This window comes from Schistocerca serialis, chromosome 4 (genome assembly GCF_023864345.2).
Source record: "Schistocerca serialis cubense isolate TAMUIC-IGC-003099 chromosome 4, iqSchSeri2.2, whole genome shotgun sequence".
Taxonomy (NCBI): Eukaryota; Metazoa; Arthropoda; class Insecta; order Orthoptera; family Acrididae; genus Schistocerca; species Schistocerca serialis.
The window spans coordinates 179,854,959-179,873,740 of NC_064641.1; the positions used below are offsets into that span (position 1 = coordinate 179,854,959).

At 43.2% G+C, this 18,782-nt stretch overlaps 1 protein-coding gene across 1 annotated transcript in view; it reads right to left on the reverse strand.

Moving 5' to 3' along the window:
- Positions 1–1,008: 1,008 nt before the first annotated feature.
- Positions 1,009–18,782, reverse strand: part of LOC126473742 (5-hydroxytryptamine receptor 1A-like) — a 187,950-nt gene continuing 170,176 nt past the window's right edge. The window contains exon 3 of the mRNA XM_050100990.1: positions 1,009–4,034. Within this exon, the coding sequence (XP_049956947.1) occupies positions 3,465–4,034 (570 nt within the window). The 3' untranslated portion in view covers positions 1,009–3,464. The remainder of the gene's footprint in view (positions 4,035–18,782) is intronic.

Sequence of the window (18,782 nt, forward strand, 5' to 3'; positions counted from 1 at the left end):
CTGATGAATTTGGGGTGGGACGTATCGTAATTGAGTTCTAACCAGAAAATAAATTGTTTCCAGACCCATTTCCAAATAAAATATATTAGATTTCAGTGAGGGAGAAGTATTAGGTCATATTTTGACCACGGTTCTCTGTTACATCCAGTATATAAACAAAAATTGTAGAATGTACAAAAAGATTAGAGAGAAGAATGTGGCACGAATTGTGGTTAAATACGTGTTTGAGCAAATAGTTACAAAAATGATGTAAATTATTTTATGTCATGACAGTCGCAGATTCATTGTCAGGAGATTACACTGCTGACACCTGACTCTTATTTCAGCTCAGCTCAGCTCAGATGTTTTATTTAAACAGATACGTTTTGCAGCAGTAACAGGTCCAACTTTCTCATATAGCGTCGTCTCTGACATTCCACTCCATCTCCACTTTCATCAAAGATTTTCGTTTTAGGTAACATAACTGGAGATAATACCGCAATTTATTGTAAATTATCACTTAATGCAACAGTTAAGATCGCACATATTTATTAAAAATTATAACCGGTTTCCGCCACTGTGCTAGCCATATTGAGATCACGGAACCATATGGCTGAAGTTTACCGCTGCTTCAGCAATATGGTGCCGTGAAGACGGCCAGCATAAAGGGCAAAACGTGTCATCATTTTTAAGTAAATGATTAAGAGCGATTTTGACTGTTTCATTAAGTGATAGGAATATTAGAGCTAACAAAACGACTGCGTACATGTCGTTCTCTTATATTTTAGCTTATATCGCAAATATCACTTACCTTGACTGAAGAGAGGCTCTGGTAAGGTTACCTCATCTATCATTCCGACGTCTGAAACAAAGTTATAATGTATTGGAACCCTAATTAGACTGGATCCTCTTCTATTCAAGATGACCTCACGAATGCTATACGAAATGTTGTGAACAAGTAGGAAAATAGTCTGAAAAGGCGAGAGGAAAACGTCATTCTGTAAATACAGTTTCATTTTTATTTCCAACTATACTTTTCACAGACGAAAACAGGATATTTACTTCTATTTCCACCGAGTGCTCATCACACATTCATATTAAAGTAATGATTTGGGGATTTATTGTAGCAATAAATAAAATAAATGATTCATTTGACGAAAACACTGATTGAAATTATAGAAAACACCATATAAAGAGTTTATCTCTATTTTACACTAATATTTACAAGTAACATTCTTTGGTTTTTTTGTAGGAGAAATCTGAGTGTAGGCAAGATGAATCGGCATTGACGAATAATCTCTTCGTGTTTCGTGAAAGACAGGAGGTATTACACACGAGGAGCCAAAACTTGAATGCCTCAGTAGAAAGAGTTACGATAGCAAAATACGGGAAATCACGTTCATAGTATTGCTTATGATACATATAACTCGTTAATAATACATGTATTTAAACGTCATTCTCATACGCTTTTAAGAATCACCCAGAATCCCACCCACGCCGAAGTATCCTGTTGGTCAGTTTACGTAATTAATCATCCAAGCAATACGTCCCGAAGGTTTTTTTCCATTCGAAAAGGACGCTCGTCGCTTTAGAATAATGCGTATTTCTAGTAGAAGAGAGACAGAGTTAGCTTACGACAGTTAAGTCACAGGATGTGGGTCTGGAAGAGTGCTCACAACACAACGGAAACACGTCAACTCATAGTTCATTTCACATCACTAAATACACGATTCCGTAGCTTTCTTTGCAAATCAGTTACGGCTCTACCTTCTCCCGCAAATACAATATATGTGACGAATCTTACACATAATTCATCTTAAATATGCAAGTAAATGGGTGAAACAGACGTGGCGAAAATTAAATTAAAGCTTTCGTGTTTAGCATCCACATTAATAATTCGCAATTACTCGTGTCTGTATTTTTATTTAATTTTCTCCCTTCAGGAGAACAATTTACATTTCTCACTTACCCGTTTATCATGGTATGTCATCACTCTTGTTCCCAATCACATTTGCATTTCTCACGCCTAACACGAATAACTTTCGACGATAACTAAAAGCAGTAATAAATTATGTGTGGCAAACACGAAAAGAAACATGTTTTTCATACCTTACTAAAATGCAGCACATGAAAACCGCTTTTTTGAAACCGAAAATGTATTTATCTGGCTAGTACAATCAGATAGCAATATTTCAGAACTTTTAGTAGGTTCATTCCAAATAACAGTATTGTATCAGTCTTAGTTCGTCCTTTCTTCACGAATCCTAGAGTATAGTTTTTTGCCGGAAAGAAAATATTTTAGTGAATGTGCTTGATAACGTTACGATTATGTAATTTCTTGGTACTTCGCAACGTTTTGATGCAAGGGAAGCTACACACGGAATGAAAATTAGCTACACAAGAATTTGCTGTTGGCGTGACGTAAATAAGCTGCAGCCAAAGATGAGCGCTTCAGCGATGTCCAGAGGTGTCAAGCACGTTTACGATTTCGTTGGCACTGACGTCATAAAAGGACGAGCTACCCTGTCCACAGCGGTAGGTTAAGTACGCAGTATAGTTCGGAGACTTTTACAAAAAATGTACTAAATAATTTTAGTTGATTGTCCTGCAATTTGCTTTCAGATTTATCTACTTCAGTGAGTAAACATTTAGGATTTATGTACAGCCTTCTACACACTTGCAGTGTTACGTCAGCCTAGAGAAGAATCATTGATATTTGAGTACAGGCAGCTTTACAGCTGGATCGAAAATGTTCTTTGGTGGTATCAGACACAATCTTTTCCTTCAGCTAATGCGTCGTCAATTGTGAGACACAATGTTCTTTGCGTGAAATTTAGAGCTCTTTTTACAGAAATTAGATACCAGTATACCATTTCCTTTAGGCTTGTTGCTTAAGCTGTTCAAGAACTAATGACCCACTGTTTCTTCAAGCGATTACTTGCTGCCCCCCTCCTAACTAGAGACCTGCATCCCATGTTCCCTTCAACGTGCGTAGCTTCTCGCGAACTGATGGGAGCCGGCATTTCACGTAGTCTTCCGTAAACAGACAACTGACGATTTAACTCGCGACTGTTCATGTACCAGAGCTCCGAAACTGACACTAACAGTAAGTGTAGGTACGACTATTTAGGAAACTCGAGATGGACGATCAACCATAATTTTTCTAGTACTGGACGTTAAAACTGTAGACACACCACAAATCAGATGAAACCCATTATGTGACAGCACAGTTTCTTCTAAAAGTTTATCACCATACTGCCCAAGACTTTACAAGCACACCTGGTGGCTTTGAACGTTTTTCTGACCGCGTGGAACGTACTAGTCTTTGTAGTCGGTGTATGGGTTGGGCAGCGGGTCTGTTCCGAAACGCGGCTTGTCCTGTAGTGCGGTCAGTCTATTGAGGCAGTTTCGGCGTCCTCTTCAGGACTGGCCGGCTGTGGCGCCGGCGCATGCGCTTCTCGGGCTCAGAAGCGGTGCTCCTCGTATCACAGGAAAGACTCGTCGGCCAGCGCCGTGGTGGCGTCGCGCTCCTCGTCGTCGTCGTCATCATCGTCGTCGTCGTCGACGACGAGGCCCCCTGCCGACTGGGGCGGGCCGTCTCCGGCCACCGACAGCCGCTCGTCGTCCTCGCGGTAGTCTAACGACGGCGCCGCCCCCGACGCTGCCGACTGCGGGCGGCCCCCGATGCCGCCCCCGCCGAGACCGCCGCCCCCGCCGCCGCTGCAGCCGGCACCCGTGGCAGCCGCCGCCGTGTTGATGACGTAGTACTGGTGGTGGTCCGGGTCGCCGTACTGCGAGTGGTAGAACTCCTCGCGCATCATGTGGTTGAGTGAGCTGCAGCGGAAGTACAGGATCTGCTGGAAGGGCTTGCGGAAGTCGCGGTTCAGCGTCGCGTAGATGATGGGGTTGAACAGCGAGTTGGCGTATCCCAGCCAGAGGAACAGCGACGACAGCGAGGGCGGGATGTCGGTGAACGGCCGCACCAGCGCCAGCACGAAGAAGGGCAGCCAGCAGAAGGTGAAGGCGCTCATGATGATGCCCAGCGTCGTCGACGCCTGAAACACAGGCAACAGTACTGCAGGACACCGCTCTAAACAGAGGCCTGCATTGAGATCTTCGCTTTCACAAACATCTGGACAAGCAAAGAACAAATACACTTAAAATCCGAAACGACGCACTCGTAAGGAACTATATGAACAGCCGGAAACCTGTAGATGTGATGAGCGTGCACCGGCAAACCAATAATTACAGTTTCAGAAAAATTCGATGGTTTATTTAATAGGAAGAGCTTCACGAACTTAGCAAGTCAACAACGCGTACTACTGTTGGTAGGAGGGAAGACAAGGAAGCATATTTTGTAAGTAGGCTGTTTAGGTTTTTATGTTGGTAACGCCATGTAGCGCTCTATATGAAAATCACTGACTGTGCTGTGTGCAGTATGTGGCTGGTTTGCATTGTTGTAATTTGCTATTGTAGTGTTGGGCTGTTGGCTATTAACAGTGCGTAGCTTTGCGCAGTTGGAGGTGAGCCGCCAGGGGAAGTGATATGGCGGATTTTTGAGAGCGGATGATCTGGACGTGTGTCCATCAGAAACAGCACATATGTAAGAATGGATGTCATGAACTGCTATATATATTATGACTTTTGAACATTAAGGTAAATACACTGTTTGTTCTCTATCAAAGTCTTTCATTTGCTAACTATGTCTATCAGTAGTTAGTGCCTTCAGTAGTTTGAATCTTTTATTTAGCTGGCAGTTGTGGCGCTCGCTGTACTGCAGTAGTTCGAGTAACGAAGATTTTTGTGAGGTAAGTGATTTGTGAAAGGTATAGGTTAATGTTAGTCAGGGCGATTCTTTTGTAGGGATTATTGAAAGTCAGATTGCGTTGTGCTAAAGAATGTTGTGTGTCAGTTTAGTGTTGATCAGAATGGGTAAAGAGCGAAATGTCTGAGTACGTTCAGTTTTACTCAGCTGTTTGAAAATCAACTAATGTAAGAGATTTATTAGCACAGTAATTCATTAATTTTTCTAAGGGGACGTTACAAATTGAGCAAGTCAACAACGCGTACTGATATGGCGCGCGCCGCTAACCTGTGATCTTGTTCAGAGCGCACACTGTAATCGATTATAGCTCGCTGTCCTGGTGCGGGTGGCGCTTCGGTGGCGATTTGCTATGACGTCGCTGGCGTGTGTTTGCGGTGCCCGGCGGAAAGCGAGAGGGTAGTTGGTTTTCCGGGGACTGGACGGAACGTTCGCTCTGCCTGACCTGCTAGTGACTAGCGCTAAGGTTGTTGTGCCTCGCAATATGAGCAGAGTGGTCTGGGGCGGAGGCGACTCGCCGCTGTGCTGGCCATTCGATGGTGATTGATTGGAGTCGGCGTACTTGTTCTTTCTGCCTGTATGATATGGAGGTCCGGTGGGGTCCTGTGATACTCTGACCCGGAGACAACTAGTTGCTGAATTTTGTAGGTGTCTGCCAGGTTAGGGTGTGGGCTCTATTGGCTCTTCAGATTTTCCCACGGAAGCTCCAGCAGCGGTTTCTGAACTTTTCTGATGTGGGACCGTGTCGTTGGAACCTTTTGCTGTGCGTGTGGCTCGTTACGATATTTGTGGGTACTAATTTATTTGCTCAACTGGAGTGCTGCCCGGAGTTGTGTTCATGTATGGTACATTTGGCACTCGACGTGTTAGGTAAAGTCTGATTATGAAGGGCGGTTTTGTACAGTATATACATAGTGAATTACCGCTGCTTGGTATATGTGGTCTTCTGGGACCTGAACAACACGATCTAGTCAATTTGGTTGTGTAAAAGCATTTAGTGGTATGTTCTGTATTTTTTATTGTGTTATTATTAGCTTGGTGGAATAGTCGCGTTTGGTGTCGTTAAGGCACTTATGAGACTGTGGTTTGACTATTCATGTGCGCTTGGCTTTTATTGTTTCGTTTTAGGAAGCGTGAATTGTTTGAGATTTGTGTGTTGGCTTCCGGCACTTATTAAGAGCGCCCGAGTTACCGGCGCTGTGGTTATCATGTGCTATCTGGATGTTATACTGTATTTTGAATTTTGTGTTGATATTATCTGTCGTGTGTTACAGAACATAACCAAGGTGTGTAAGTGATGGGCAGTTGTGGGAGGCATGTCGGGGAGCTCTCAGCGGCTTATTTCGGGGACCGTTTCTAGTGGGAAGGCTCCGAAGTGTTGAGAGCTCGCTCTTCTGTGATCGTGTTGGGAGTTGCCCGCGCCCTTTGGTTGTATCAAATTATTTTGTTATTATATTTATTGGTTGTGTGTTGCGCTTCTTTCATTTTATGGTGCCAAGCGCCATTATCTTAGTTTTTTATATAAATCATTTTAAATTGTAATGCCAAGTTAACTTATTATTGGATTCTGTCTTTTGGATAAACTCTAAAGCACTATTGTAAAAGGTTCCTGATTTTATGGTGGCAAGCTGCCGTTATTGTTTTTTAAAGCTCAGTCTTTAACCATTTGTTAAGTTTCGTAAGTTATATGAATTCGTTATTTAATGGAGTTTAGTATTAGTAATTTAATAAATTGTCTACAGCGTCTGCTGCTTGGATATTATTGGGTGGAACTCCTTGGATAGTTGTCCTATACGAATGCGCACCTCAGCGCACTGCTGTTGGTACTAGGAAGACAAGGAAGCGTATTTGAGTGAGAATAATTTTTTATCATCTGCGCACAGATTAGAGCTGGAAAAATTAATATAGATCTAAGTAGCTAGCGACTGTAGCTAGCTTACTAGAAATGCTGTGACGAAGAAATGTTCTCGTATCATTGAATTATCTCTTTTAATGTAGGTACACTCTCGCTACGTCAAAGTGTCAGTGGTTTGGTCGGTATTACGCAGTCAATGGGAAAATTTTAATTATTTTGAAAAGAGTATTAACAAGAAATGGAACAGAAATATTTAAATTCAACTGCCACAATGACTTTAAAAAAATATGAACGTGGAACTGACTAGGTTGGTGGAAAAAGAAACGGACATCGATAGTCTCGTGACAGACTACGAAATTATTATAGACACAGCATGCAACAAGGCCAGGTAACGGCTTTGCCGCAGTGGATACACACGTTCCCGTGAGATCACCGAAGTTAAGCGCTGTCGGGCGTGGTCATGGTGGGTGACCATCCAGGCCACCATGCGCTGTTGCCATTTTTCTCGGTGCACTCAGCCTCGTGATGCCAGTTGAGGAGCTAATCGACCGAATAGTAGCGGCTTCGGTCAAGAATACCATCATAACCACCAGGAGAGCGGTGTGCTGACCCCACGCCCGTCCTATCCGCATCCTCCACTGAGGATGACTCGGCAGTCGGACGGTCCCGGTAGGCCACTCGTGGCCTGACGACGGAGTGCTTTTTATGCAACAAGGCCCAACCAGTACGATCTGAGACTGAAAGGCGTCCAATCTCTTGCTGAACAACCGATCCACAGATAAGACGATTGCATCAGATGACGAAGAACGACCAACCTCTACGTTGAGAGGCGTGTCTTAAGCAGAGGAAAAAATATACAGAGACAGTTCGTAAAGAAAAACCACAAGCAAGGAAGAAATATTGTAGCTGCTTGTCTGGTAACAATCTAAGTAATGCAATGTATCGCTTACCATCGGAGAAATTAAGAAAGGCTTACTTATCCTAGACGGTACGATGACATTCAACTTAGAGCATACACTGAATTATATGTTAGTGTATATTAGTGAGCCGTGGTAAAAATTGCTGTTTTGAAGAGCGCGCTGCAGCGCATTGTGTGAAGCAGTCGCCCTCCGTTTCTGGCGGTGGCGCCGCTGTGGCAAGCGCAGCTTTGGTGTCTCCCTCTGGTGGGAGAGGGGAAAGGTAGGCTGTTCACGTGCATTTAAGGAGCGCTATGAGCACGCTAGAGGGTCCATCGGTCAGTCAGTCGTCTGGAGTCAGTCTGGGGTTAGTGTCTCGTCGCCAACTTGCTAGTCTGTCTCTCGTCCGAATTTGTGGCGCTGTGAGAGGGCTCAACGAGTGGTCGCCCGGTCGGGGCTTAGTTCCTCCATCTGAGTCTGCGCGTTAGGCTGCCAGTCTGCTCGAGTTGCTCAGGCAACGGTCATTGGCGGTTGGATTGATCGGTTGGTCGGTCGCGTACTGAGACACAAGCCGACTTGTCCGCCATGAGCGTCGGCGCATGTAAGGTCGTTACGTGAGTCCAGTGGGCCGCGCCGTATAGCGAGGGGTCGTGGCTTCGCGGCTGACACGAGAGCAACAGGAGTCAACCCACGACATCGGTCTGGCCGGTGCGATATGCGACGCCGTAAGACGGGAAATCGGCGCGCCTTCCTGCGTCCGTTGAAGCGGCTGGCAGCGGACGGTTCGGGAGAGCGTGCTGCGCCAGGTCTTCGCCAGAAATTGCAGTTTATTAGAAGTGAGGTCACCAGCCGCTTTGTTTTGGGGTCGTCCCACCATTCTTCTCCGTTTGCTCACCCGCGGGAAGGTGATTATTTATGAACTGGGTGGTCCGTTTTTCCCTTGTGGAGTACGGGCGGGTTAGAGTAACCTGAGGTTCGGGTTGTTCGGTAATCTCCCTATCAATCTGCCGTACGTTAATAGCTGCCTCTGTCATGTTTGTCGGATTCGGAGTGTTAGAGAATTTATTGCTTGAAGTGTAAGGGCCTAATTCAAAATGGCTCTGAGCACTTTGGGACTTAACGTCTATGGTCATCAGTCCCCTAGAACTTAGAACTACTTAAACCAAACTAACCTAAGGACATCACACAACACCCAGTCATCACGAGGCAGAGAAAATCCCTGACCCCGGCGGGAATCGAACCCGGGCGCGGGAATCGAGAACGCTACCGCACGACCACGAGCTGCGGACAACGGCCTAATTCCTGAAATATGCTTTTATCTTGCCTATCATCTTGAGAGGCGGTATATGTGTACTTTAGAGCATGATTGGCCAACCTTGTATAATCTTATGTAAGATTGCATTTCATGGGCTTTTATTTAAATGGTCATTTTAGTATACAAAGTTGCCACCCTTACACCGTAAGACTTTTCTTAGAAGTTAAAATCAAGTTGCATCTTCAGTGGCAAGTTAATCTTTAATTTTAGTGTTTTGTACCATTTCCATCCCTCCTACGGGGTGCATACTTTGTGTGCTTGGGTGAATTGTTAAAAGTTTTACTTTAAGGTAATCTGTTGTTTTGCAGATTTGCACCAGTGTAGTCTTTCAGAGGTTGTTGTGACCGGTCGTGACTACGGCCGTGTCAAAAGGGAGCGGCAAGGTTCTCAGCCGGAAAGCTCATACATTCAAAAATTTCTTTCTTTCTGCCTCTGAATATATTGTAACTTGATATTTAGAGGATGCTTTCTGTTTATAATTTTAAATCTGTTTGTAACAAAGAGGCTTTTAGGAATAAAATTCCCATTTCTTAAAAGCAATTTCATTTTGATTTCATAAGTTACTCCCTGGCAACTGCTTCCACGCTCACACAGTGTGATTAAATGTGTTAATGTTCTTGATGAATCGCTAGTAAATAAAGTAAATTCTTAAGAAAAGGTTTTGAAAGTAAATTCAATTTGTAATTAGCACATAAAGAAGAAGACGATAATAAATTCCATAAGAAACTTAATCATTATACTGCAACATCTGGAAGACCGGAAGATGATAATGGTTTCACGCAACTGGCAATTCGTGAAATACCAGAACATATGGATCCCAAGAAGGCGTACATAGCATAATTCTACTTCGAGTGTTCAGCACCCTTCCGCAGCTTCTTACAATAGTCTACAATCGTTTCCTTTAAACCGGATGCACATCAAAACTATTAAACGGAACTAAAATAGTGCTGACAGTCAAGCCTAGAAAAGAACGCAGCACACAAATCACCAAGTTGCGCCCAATTTGTGTTTTATACACAGAGCGAAGACCCTGGAAAAGCTTTAATACATAGAATAACGTATTTCATCTACTCCAGAGAGTTTCTACGTAATAATCAATACGATGTCACGCCAGAAACAGACACAACTGATGCGCTAAAGGCAGTCAGAATTATAGTCGGTAGCAGCCTCAAAGACATAATGTGTGTCATCATGGCGAGTCTTGTTACACAAGGAGGCTTGGACGCCATTCGGTATCCTAGGATTTCGAAAACGTTGCATGAATTTCAATATCCTGGGAGGCTATGTAACTTGACATGCAGCTACTTTCACCACAGAACTGCATCGTTACCTGCCAATATCCTGTGAAAAGAGAGGACAGTAAATAAAGTATGTCTACAGGGGATTTGGTGCAGTGAAGGTCTGTGCAACGTGCTGTATAATAAGTTAGCTTGCCTTACTCAAGGCACTCTCTCACAGCCGCTTGTGCGGACAATCTAAATCTTTTAAGTAAAGAAAGCGGTCCTGAACCTAAGAGTATCTATAACACAAGGTTTGCAACAAATCGCAACTTGGGCCGAAGACAGCAAACTCCGATTCAACGGACAGAAATCAAAATTGCAAAGAAAAGGCGATTATGGCAAACATCACCGGTATGGATAGAAGCACAGGAGCTACAATACGACCGCATCTGATTTAATAGAGCACAACAGTTAAGCAGTTTAAATAGTGAAAGCATTCAGGACGACATGCTATGAGGAGCTGTGTGTTTTAGCAATCTTCAAGCCCATAACAAGATGCGAGAAACAGCCGAATGGTATGACATAGACAACTCTAGAAAGGCCATATACATTACAGACATCTCCCTGGAGTATAGACGCTGGCCACACACAGCGGATTTATCCAGAATAAATGAGTTCATGGATGGCAATATTTATCATCACAAGCTTAGTCATCAACGACGGCTCAACGTTCATACTGAATGCTCACACAGCCAAGCCTAGCAATTTGCCATTGTAAATGGATTGAGTCAAGATTTGCAGTACTCGTCACCGACAACATGGTAATACCAGATTCATTACGAAATTCGAAGAATCATAGCTACTTAATTTAATAAATACGATCAAAACTCAGGAATATACAGAATTACATCTGGCAGATAAATTTCGCATAGGTTAAAGTTCATCCAGGAGTACGGGGCAATGAACTATCTGATAATCTAGCTGAGAGAACAGACCTATCACGGAAAAAGACAGTTGCAGCCCATTGTCTGTAAGTGCAACAGCGATCACGAGTCCGCATCTCGTGGTCGTGCGGTAGCGTTCTCGCTTCCCACGCCCGGGTTCCCGGGTTCGATTCCCGGCGGGGTCAGGGATTTTCTCTGCCTCGTGATGGCTGGGTGTTGTGTGCTGTCCTTAGGTTAGTTAGGTTTAAGTAGTTCTAAGTTCTAGGGGACTGATGACCATAGATGTTAAGTCCCATAGTGCTCGGAACCATTTGAGCGATCACGAAAAAAGACAGTTGCAGCCCATTGTCTGTAAGTGCAACAACGAAAAAAACTAAGACAGAAGTTCGAAAACGAATGAGAGATTGAGTGTCAACGACCTAAATTCTGGGGAAACAAGAATCTGCAGTTATCTACGATCCCCAAATGTTTAACAGTTAAGCTGCTATCATCACCGAATTTTACAGACATGTTAACAGGCCATGGTGAACTGAAAGCCTATTATGAAAGCTTCAAAGTAACTGAAGACGCACTGTGCACATGTAAGGAAGAAGACAAAAATTTGACCACCGGTTTTGGACTGCAGTAATTTGGCGGCAAAGAAGGAGGCTCTCAGGAAGCAAACAGGCAAACAGTTGAAAAAGGAGGCCGATCTCCCATCAATAAATCAGGCATAGTTTATAAATTAACAACAGATTTTTTCAACTTGGGCAATTCGGTAATATTCTCAACTGTATAACAATACCTGACGTCAACTATAGCTTCATAGCTGTTCTGGAAAACATGAATGAATGCAAGAAGCCTAACAGATTTTTAATATTAACTCTCAAAGTCATTGGCTTCCCTCCAATACCAAGGTGGTGATGCCTTGATGCCTCAGAACTTGACCTACCAACCGATCTCTTCTTCTAGTCAAGTTGTGGCACAAATTCCTTTTCTCCCGAATTCTATTCAGTGCCTCCTCATTAGTTATGTTATCTACCCATCTAATCTTCAGCATTATTCTGTAGTACCACATTTCGACAGCTTCTACTCTCTTCTTGTCTAAACTATTTATCGTCCACCTTTCACTTCCATACATGGCTGCTTTCGATACAAATACTTTCACAAGAGACTATCTGACACTTAAATCTATACTCGATGTTAACAGTTTTCTTTTCTTGAGAAACGGTTTCCTTGTCATTGCCAGTCTACATTTTATATCCTGTCTGCTTCGAACATCATCAGTTATTTTGCTCCCCACATAGCAAAACTCATCATTTACTACCTTAAGCGTCTCATTTCCTAATCTGATACCCTCAGCATCACCCGATTTAAATCAACTGCATTCCATTATCCTCGTTTTGCTTTTATTGATGTTCATCTTATATCCTCCTTTCAAGACACTGTCTATTCCGTTCAGTTGCTCTTCCAGGTCCTTTGCTGTCTCTGACAGAATTACAATGTCATAGGCGAACCCCAAAGTTTTAATTTCTTCTCCATGAATTTTAATTCCTACTCCGAATTTTTTTTTGTTTCCTTTACTGCTTGCTCAATATACAGATTGAATAACATCAGGGAGAGGCTACAACTCTGTGTCACTCCCTTCCCAACCACTGCTTCCCTTTCATGCTCCTCGACTGTTATCAAACGAAATTTGTGACTTTTGTGAGGATTTTTCGGTAGGGCCGACGAAGAACATTGTGTTGTATGGGAAGTCATCGATGGTTATAAAAGTGATTTCAGGAGCTCCCTAGGAAGCTTTTTGGGACCCTTGCTATTAAAATAGAGTGTCAAAAGAAATTTTTCACTCTTAGCGAGAATTTCGTAATAGAGACGACGCAGAATGTTGTCTTGTAAGGAAAGTGATCACCAGATGTAGATATAATTTGAGACGAGGCCCACGTTAGTGTGTTGGGTCTCACGTTGTTAAAACTGTATAATAATGACGAGGCAAACAACGTTAAATACAATCTCAGATTTCTCAGTGGATGCACCAGGCATGTGAAATGAAATACTGTACTAAGAAAAATACTACACACGTACTGGGACAGATTTTAAGGTAGGTAAGGTGCTTAAAACTGCGTAAAATTTAAAATTATGGCTTTCAGAAAACGAAAAACTGCAATTGGGAACAGTCAGTCTATAAAATTACGTTGATGTAGCAATTTCTAGTCATGAAATGGAATCGTCACGTAGCCGAGTTGTGGGTGAAACGTGTGGTAGACTTGAGGTGTTTCATAGAACGCAGGGAAAATAGGATCAATTCGCAAAGCTGACTGCGTACAAAACTGTCAAGTCACCCATTGTACAATATTGCTAACACTTGGGGAACCAAAGCAAATAGGGCTAACACGAAGAAGAGAAACACGTACAGTCACAGGTTTCTTTGACTCTCTACCATGGACTTCGTAGTTGTTTGCAATATACAGATATAGCTGTAAATGTCTGACATTAAAGTGAGTCATTTACAGCAATTACCGAACTAATAATAAAATTATGTCTCATCAGCAAGGTATGTATTACCTGCGGAGTAACACAGGATATTAATGTGTCACACATCCAGTTCTCATGTTTCATGAGAACTAGTGTATGTCAGAGTTTTCAGTGGTACTTACTGAATGTATATGAAGTGCAGCCCAGGACCAAAAATGTTCATGGCAATTGTAGTCTCACCACACACATCTTTATTTGCTTGAATACGTTGACGAATTAATATTCTACTGCTCGAAAATATCAACATTTCAGTTGATAAAAACATAATATACTGACAATAGCAATTCATTTGTGAGCCATAATGTAAACTGCGAGAAATCCTTGCTATCAAATAAGGACATCTGTACATCGTGATTGAATGACAGCTACAATCCTAGGCATAATAAAGTAGGACCACAAAACATTTTCTTCCACATTACCACTTGCATTATTTTTAGTACTCACAAGGTTAAAATGGCTCTGAGCACTATGGGACTTAACATCTATGGCCATCAGTCCAATAGAACTTAGAACTACTCAAACCTAACTAACCTAAGGACATCACACAACACCCAATCATCACGAGGCAGAGAAAATCCCTGACCCCGCCGGGAATCGAACCCGAGAACCCGGGCGCGGGAAGCGAGAACGCTACCGCACGACCACGAGCTGCGGACAACTCACAAGGAAGACCGTCCAAAACCAAGTCTAATCTCAGGATATACAAATGTAGAATTTGATCCAAAGAATCTCCTATGCCGCGCGGGATTAGCCGAGTGGTCTAAGGTGCTGCCGTCATGGACTGTGCGGCTGGTCCCGGCGGAGGTTCGAGTCCTCCCTCGGACATGGGTGTGTGTGTTTGTCCTGAGGATAATTTAGGTTAAGTAGTGTGTAAGGTTAGGGACTGATGACCTTAGTAGTTAAGGCCCATATGATTTCACATGCATTTTTTGAATCTCCTTCTCAAAATAAATACTACGAAATTAATAACAAACATCGTCTGAGCCACAGCATTCATCTTATTTTTTTGTGCTAAAACTGCTATCGCCGATTGTAATTTCAGAGGATATTAAAATGATTTTCTCCTTAAGTTTTCAAATCAAATTCTCTTGATGTAAATTTTATCTAATAAAGTACGCAACACAACTGTCTGTTTTGCGGATTACCAACAAATGGCCTCTCACCAGATCTAGCGAACGGAATTATATTCTGAGATGAAAACGGATTCACAATACAGTAGATCCCTGCACTTCAGAGCACACTTCAAGTTAAGGCGTTTAAAGCTACGGTATTAACACAGATCGTAACACGGAGTGAAGTCTAGTGCTTGTAAGACCTTCATAAGCAGCTTTAAGCTTTCTGGTGCAGCAAACGACTGCAAGGCAGCAGACACTACTTCATTAACGTGTTCCATAAAAGCAACGCAGGAGATTGCACTCAGCGCCCCGGTTAACTGTACCTGGGGCTTGCAGTAACCCTGGAAGAAGTACGTTAAACGTTAAGGCGTTGGGTCGACCTCCTCTGCGGTGCCCCTTTCTTGCTAGGCATTACTGTGGCTGGATAACGGGAGGAAAGTGGAACTCTGCACGGGAAAATGCGTCAGAAATATGTTCTTATCACAGTACTGCACCAGTAAACACCCGTTTCCTGAACGAATTGAACTCTCATGTTCAACAGTCAAGCGTCTGATTACTTTACTTAGGTTCAGCATGAAAGCGAGACAAAGTTTAGAAGGCGTTGGAAATTATTTTTAATGTTTGTTTGGAGTTGTTAAGTGCTCTTATTCTCAACACTGAATATATTCAGCGTGATTTGCGCACCGCAGGATACGCTGCCTCAAGAGATACACAGAGTTTCTAATTGTAATACACACCTTACTTTACGTAAGACTATACCTCTTAATGAGTAGATTATGATAACAAGTCATATTTTTAACTACGTTACATAAATATATTAAAATATTGAAAATAATTTTTTGTTGCACCCGAAAGCTGTTAGGTAGGCAACCTGCAACTGGGACTTTGCACCATGACCATGGACAGTTGTTTAATATTATAAATGGAGCTGTCATAGTTGAATAGGAAAGTCTGGGATATCTGCCAGTACATAGTTATGAAGTAAGTGCTACCTCAAACATCTTATGCACGTCAAAAGGGGTATGGTTCAAATGGTTCAACTAGCTCTGACCACTACGGGTGTTAACTGCTGAGGTCATCAGTCCCCTAGAACTTAGAACTGCTTAAACCTAACTAACCTAAGGACATCACACACATCCATTCCCGAGGCAGGATTCGAACCTGCGACTGTAGCGGTCGCGCGGTTTCAGACTGTAGCGCCTAGAACCGCTCGGCCACTGCGGCCGGGGAAAAGGGTATGAGTGCAGATATTTCTGTTGGTGACTAGGGATGGTGTACTGAACAACATTACACCAGTACCTACGTCATTTGTGGATTAAGAATTACAAGCCATATGTTTTTTGGTTAGGTAGTACCTCCAAGTACATGTGGCACACGGAAGCCAATAATATTTATTTTCCCCATGGCAGCAGGTGAGAGACTGAGGTTTGGAAGCATGACTGCAAAACCGGTAGCCTATACGGACAGGCGTCGTTCACTTCGCGGCCAGTACGGGCATGCAGGAAACACCGAAGTGTCATGTTTGTGACCTGTTTCTGCGAAGAGGGTTCGACGTAGAGAGAAAAACAACCAACGCTCTGAGGTGTGCGCATTTAACGTACCACATAGAAAAACATGTTTTCTTACATCCGTTACAACCTGTATAATCTGCTTTGCATGTTGAAGGCTTTTCAGTGACAGGTTAACTTACAATTCTTCGATGCTGCAGCGTACATCCCTCTAACCTGTTTCTTCCTGTGGTAAAGATTTTCCATAAACTTGTTCCGCCGCGCGGGATTAGCCGAGCGGTCCAGGCGCTGCAGTCATGGACTGTGCGGCTGGTCCCGCCGGAGGTTCGAGTACTCCCTTGGGCATCGGTGTGCGTGTTTGTCCTTAGGATAATTTAGGTTAAGTAGTGTGTAAGCTTAGGGACTGATGACCTTAGCAGTTAAGTCCCATGAGACATTACACACATATGAACATACATGAAACTTGTTCCTTCAGGTATTCTTGTTGATACTTCTTCATTTTGTTCCTTATCTGTGCCCTTCATTATCTTTAGATTCTTCTATACTACAATATTTCATGCACATCCAGTTTCTTCTTCGCTTTTTGGTTCCGCAAAATGCTGTGCTATTGACCCATACTTTCAGGAAACATTTTCCTCAAATTCATAGCAAGTTCCACGGGACTGGAAGAAGGCCCAGGTCATAGCAATCTATAAAAAGAGTAGAAAATCGGATGCACATAATTACCGGCCAAAATCACTGACATCGATTCGTTGTAGAATCATAGAACATATTTTGTGTGCAGACATAATGACCTTTCTAGACTCTGAGAGGTTCATCTGCTGAAACCAGCACGGTTTTATGAAAAAGCCGTCATGCGAGACACAGCTGGCCATCTTTGTGCACGATATACAACAGGCTCTAGATACCGGCTCCCAGGCTGATGCCATATTTCTCGACTTTCGAAAGGCGTTTGTCTCTGTTCCGCACTGTCGCTTGCTCTAAAAAGTGCACGCTTACCGTCTATCCGATAACATATGCGGTTGGATAGTAAGTTTCCTAACAGACAGGGAGCAGTATGTCGTCAAGAACGGGGTGACTTTAACAGAAACAAGCGTAACTTCAGGTGTGTCCCAGGGCAGCGTAATAGGTCCGCTACTTTGTACGATTTACATAAACGATCTGGTTGATAGTACTGACAGCGCGATTAGACTGTTTGCAGATGACGCTGTAGTCTACAGGAAAGTAGTATCACACGAAAGTTGTGAACAAATCAATGAGCATTTGCAGAAAATAAATGCGTGGTGCTAAAAAAAATGGTGCAAATGGCTCTGAGCACTATAGGACTTAACATCTATGGTCATCAGTCCCCTAGAACTTAGAACTACTTAAACCTAACTAATTTAAGGACATCACACACATCCATGCCCGAGGCAGGATTGGAACCTGCGACCGTAGCGGCCACGCGGTTCCAGACTGCAGCGCCTAGAACCGCACGGCCACAACGGCCGGCAATGCGTGGTTAATGACTGGCAGATATCTCTCAATATTAGTAACTGTAACCTACTGCGTATAACAAGGCGAAAATCCCCATAAATGTACGAGTACAAAATAAATGCCCAGTCTTCGGAAGCGGTAACATCCGTCAAGTATCTGGGTGTGACTATTCGAAATGATCTCAAAAGGAATGATCAGATTACACAAGTAACGGGTAAGGCAAACTCTAGATTGCGGTTTATTGGTAGAATCCTGAAGCGATGCAGTCCTTCAACAAAGGAAATAGCTTAGAATACGTTAATTCGTCCAGTCTTAGATTATTGTTCGTCTGTATGGGACCGTTATCACTTGGGTCTGATTCAAGTGATCGAGAAGGTCCAACGAAGAGTGGCAAGATTCGTGACTGGTATATTTAGCCATCGGGAGAGAGTTACAGATCTCATAGAAAGTTTGAAGTGAGACACACTTGCAGATAGACGGCGCGCTAAACGGAAGTGGCTGCTCACTAAATTCCGAAATCCTATCTTCACCGAGGATGCAGAGAATATATTATCACCACCAGCTTTCAAATCGCGCAACGATCACCATTCGAAGATAAGGGAAATTAGAACTCGTACTGAGGCGTTCAGACCGTGGTTTTCCCACGTGGGACCCGCTAGGGGAACATAGAGGGGGGGGGGGGAGTATGAATTTGGCGCGAATTGTGCCCTCTGCCACACACTGATTGGTGGCTAGCGGAGTATATATCTAGATGTAGATGTAGAAGAGACTTAGCCATTCTGTTCTGTACTTGAACTTCATGAACTACGTTCAAGTCTACGCTACGTCCTCATGATCGTCGGAAGGATGCCTTTGTTTGGAGGATGTACATACTGTTCAGGAGATACTACAGTGCATAAGGAAGCGGCTGAGATAATTAGGATTTATTTTCTGTGATAAAGTTCATCTATCGTGGTGAGGTTATATTGGCACTGTTAGTGAAGAATTTCCGTGAATAGGTGTCGAGTCGTAAGCTCATATGCGTTGACATTGGACTCTTAAGTTGCACTAATGCACAGCCGCCTGAAGGTGGTTATGGCATCTCTCATACATTATTTTGCTTAATTTTGTGACAGTTTTTCCGTCAGCTGTAAACTTA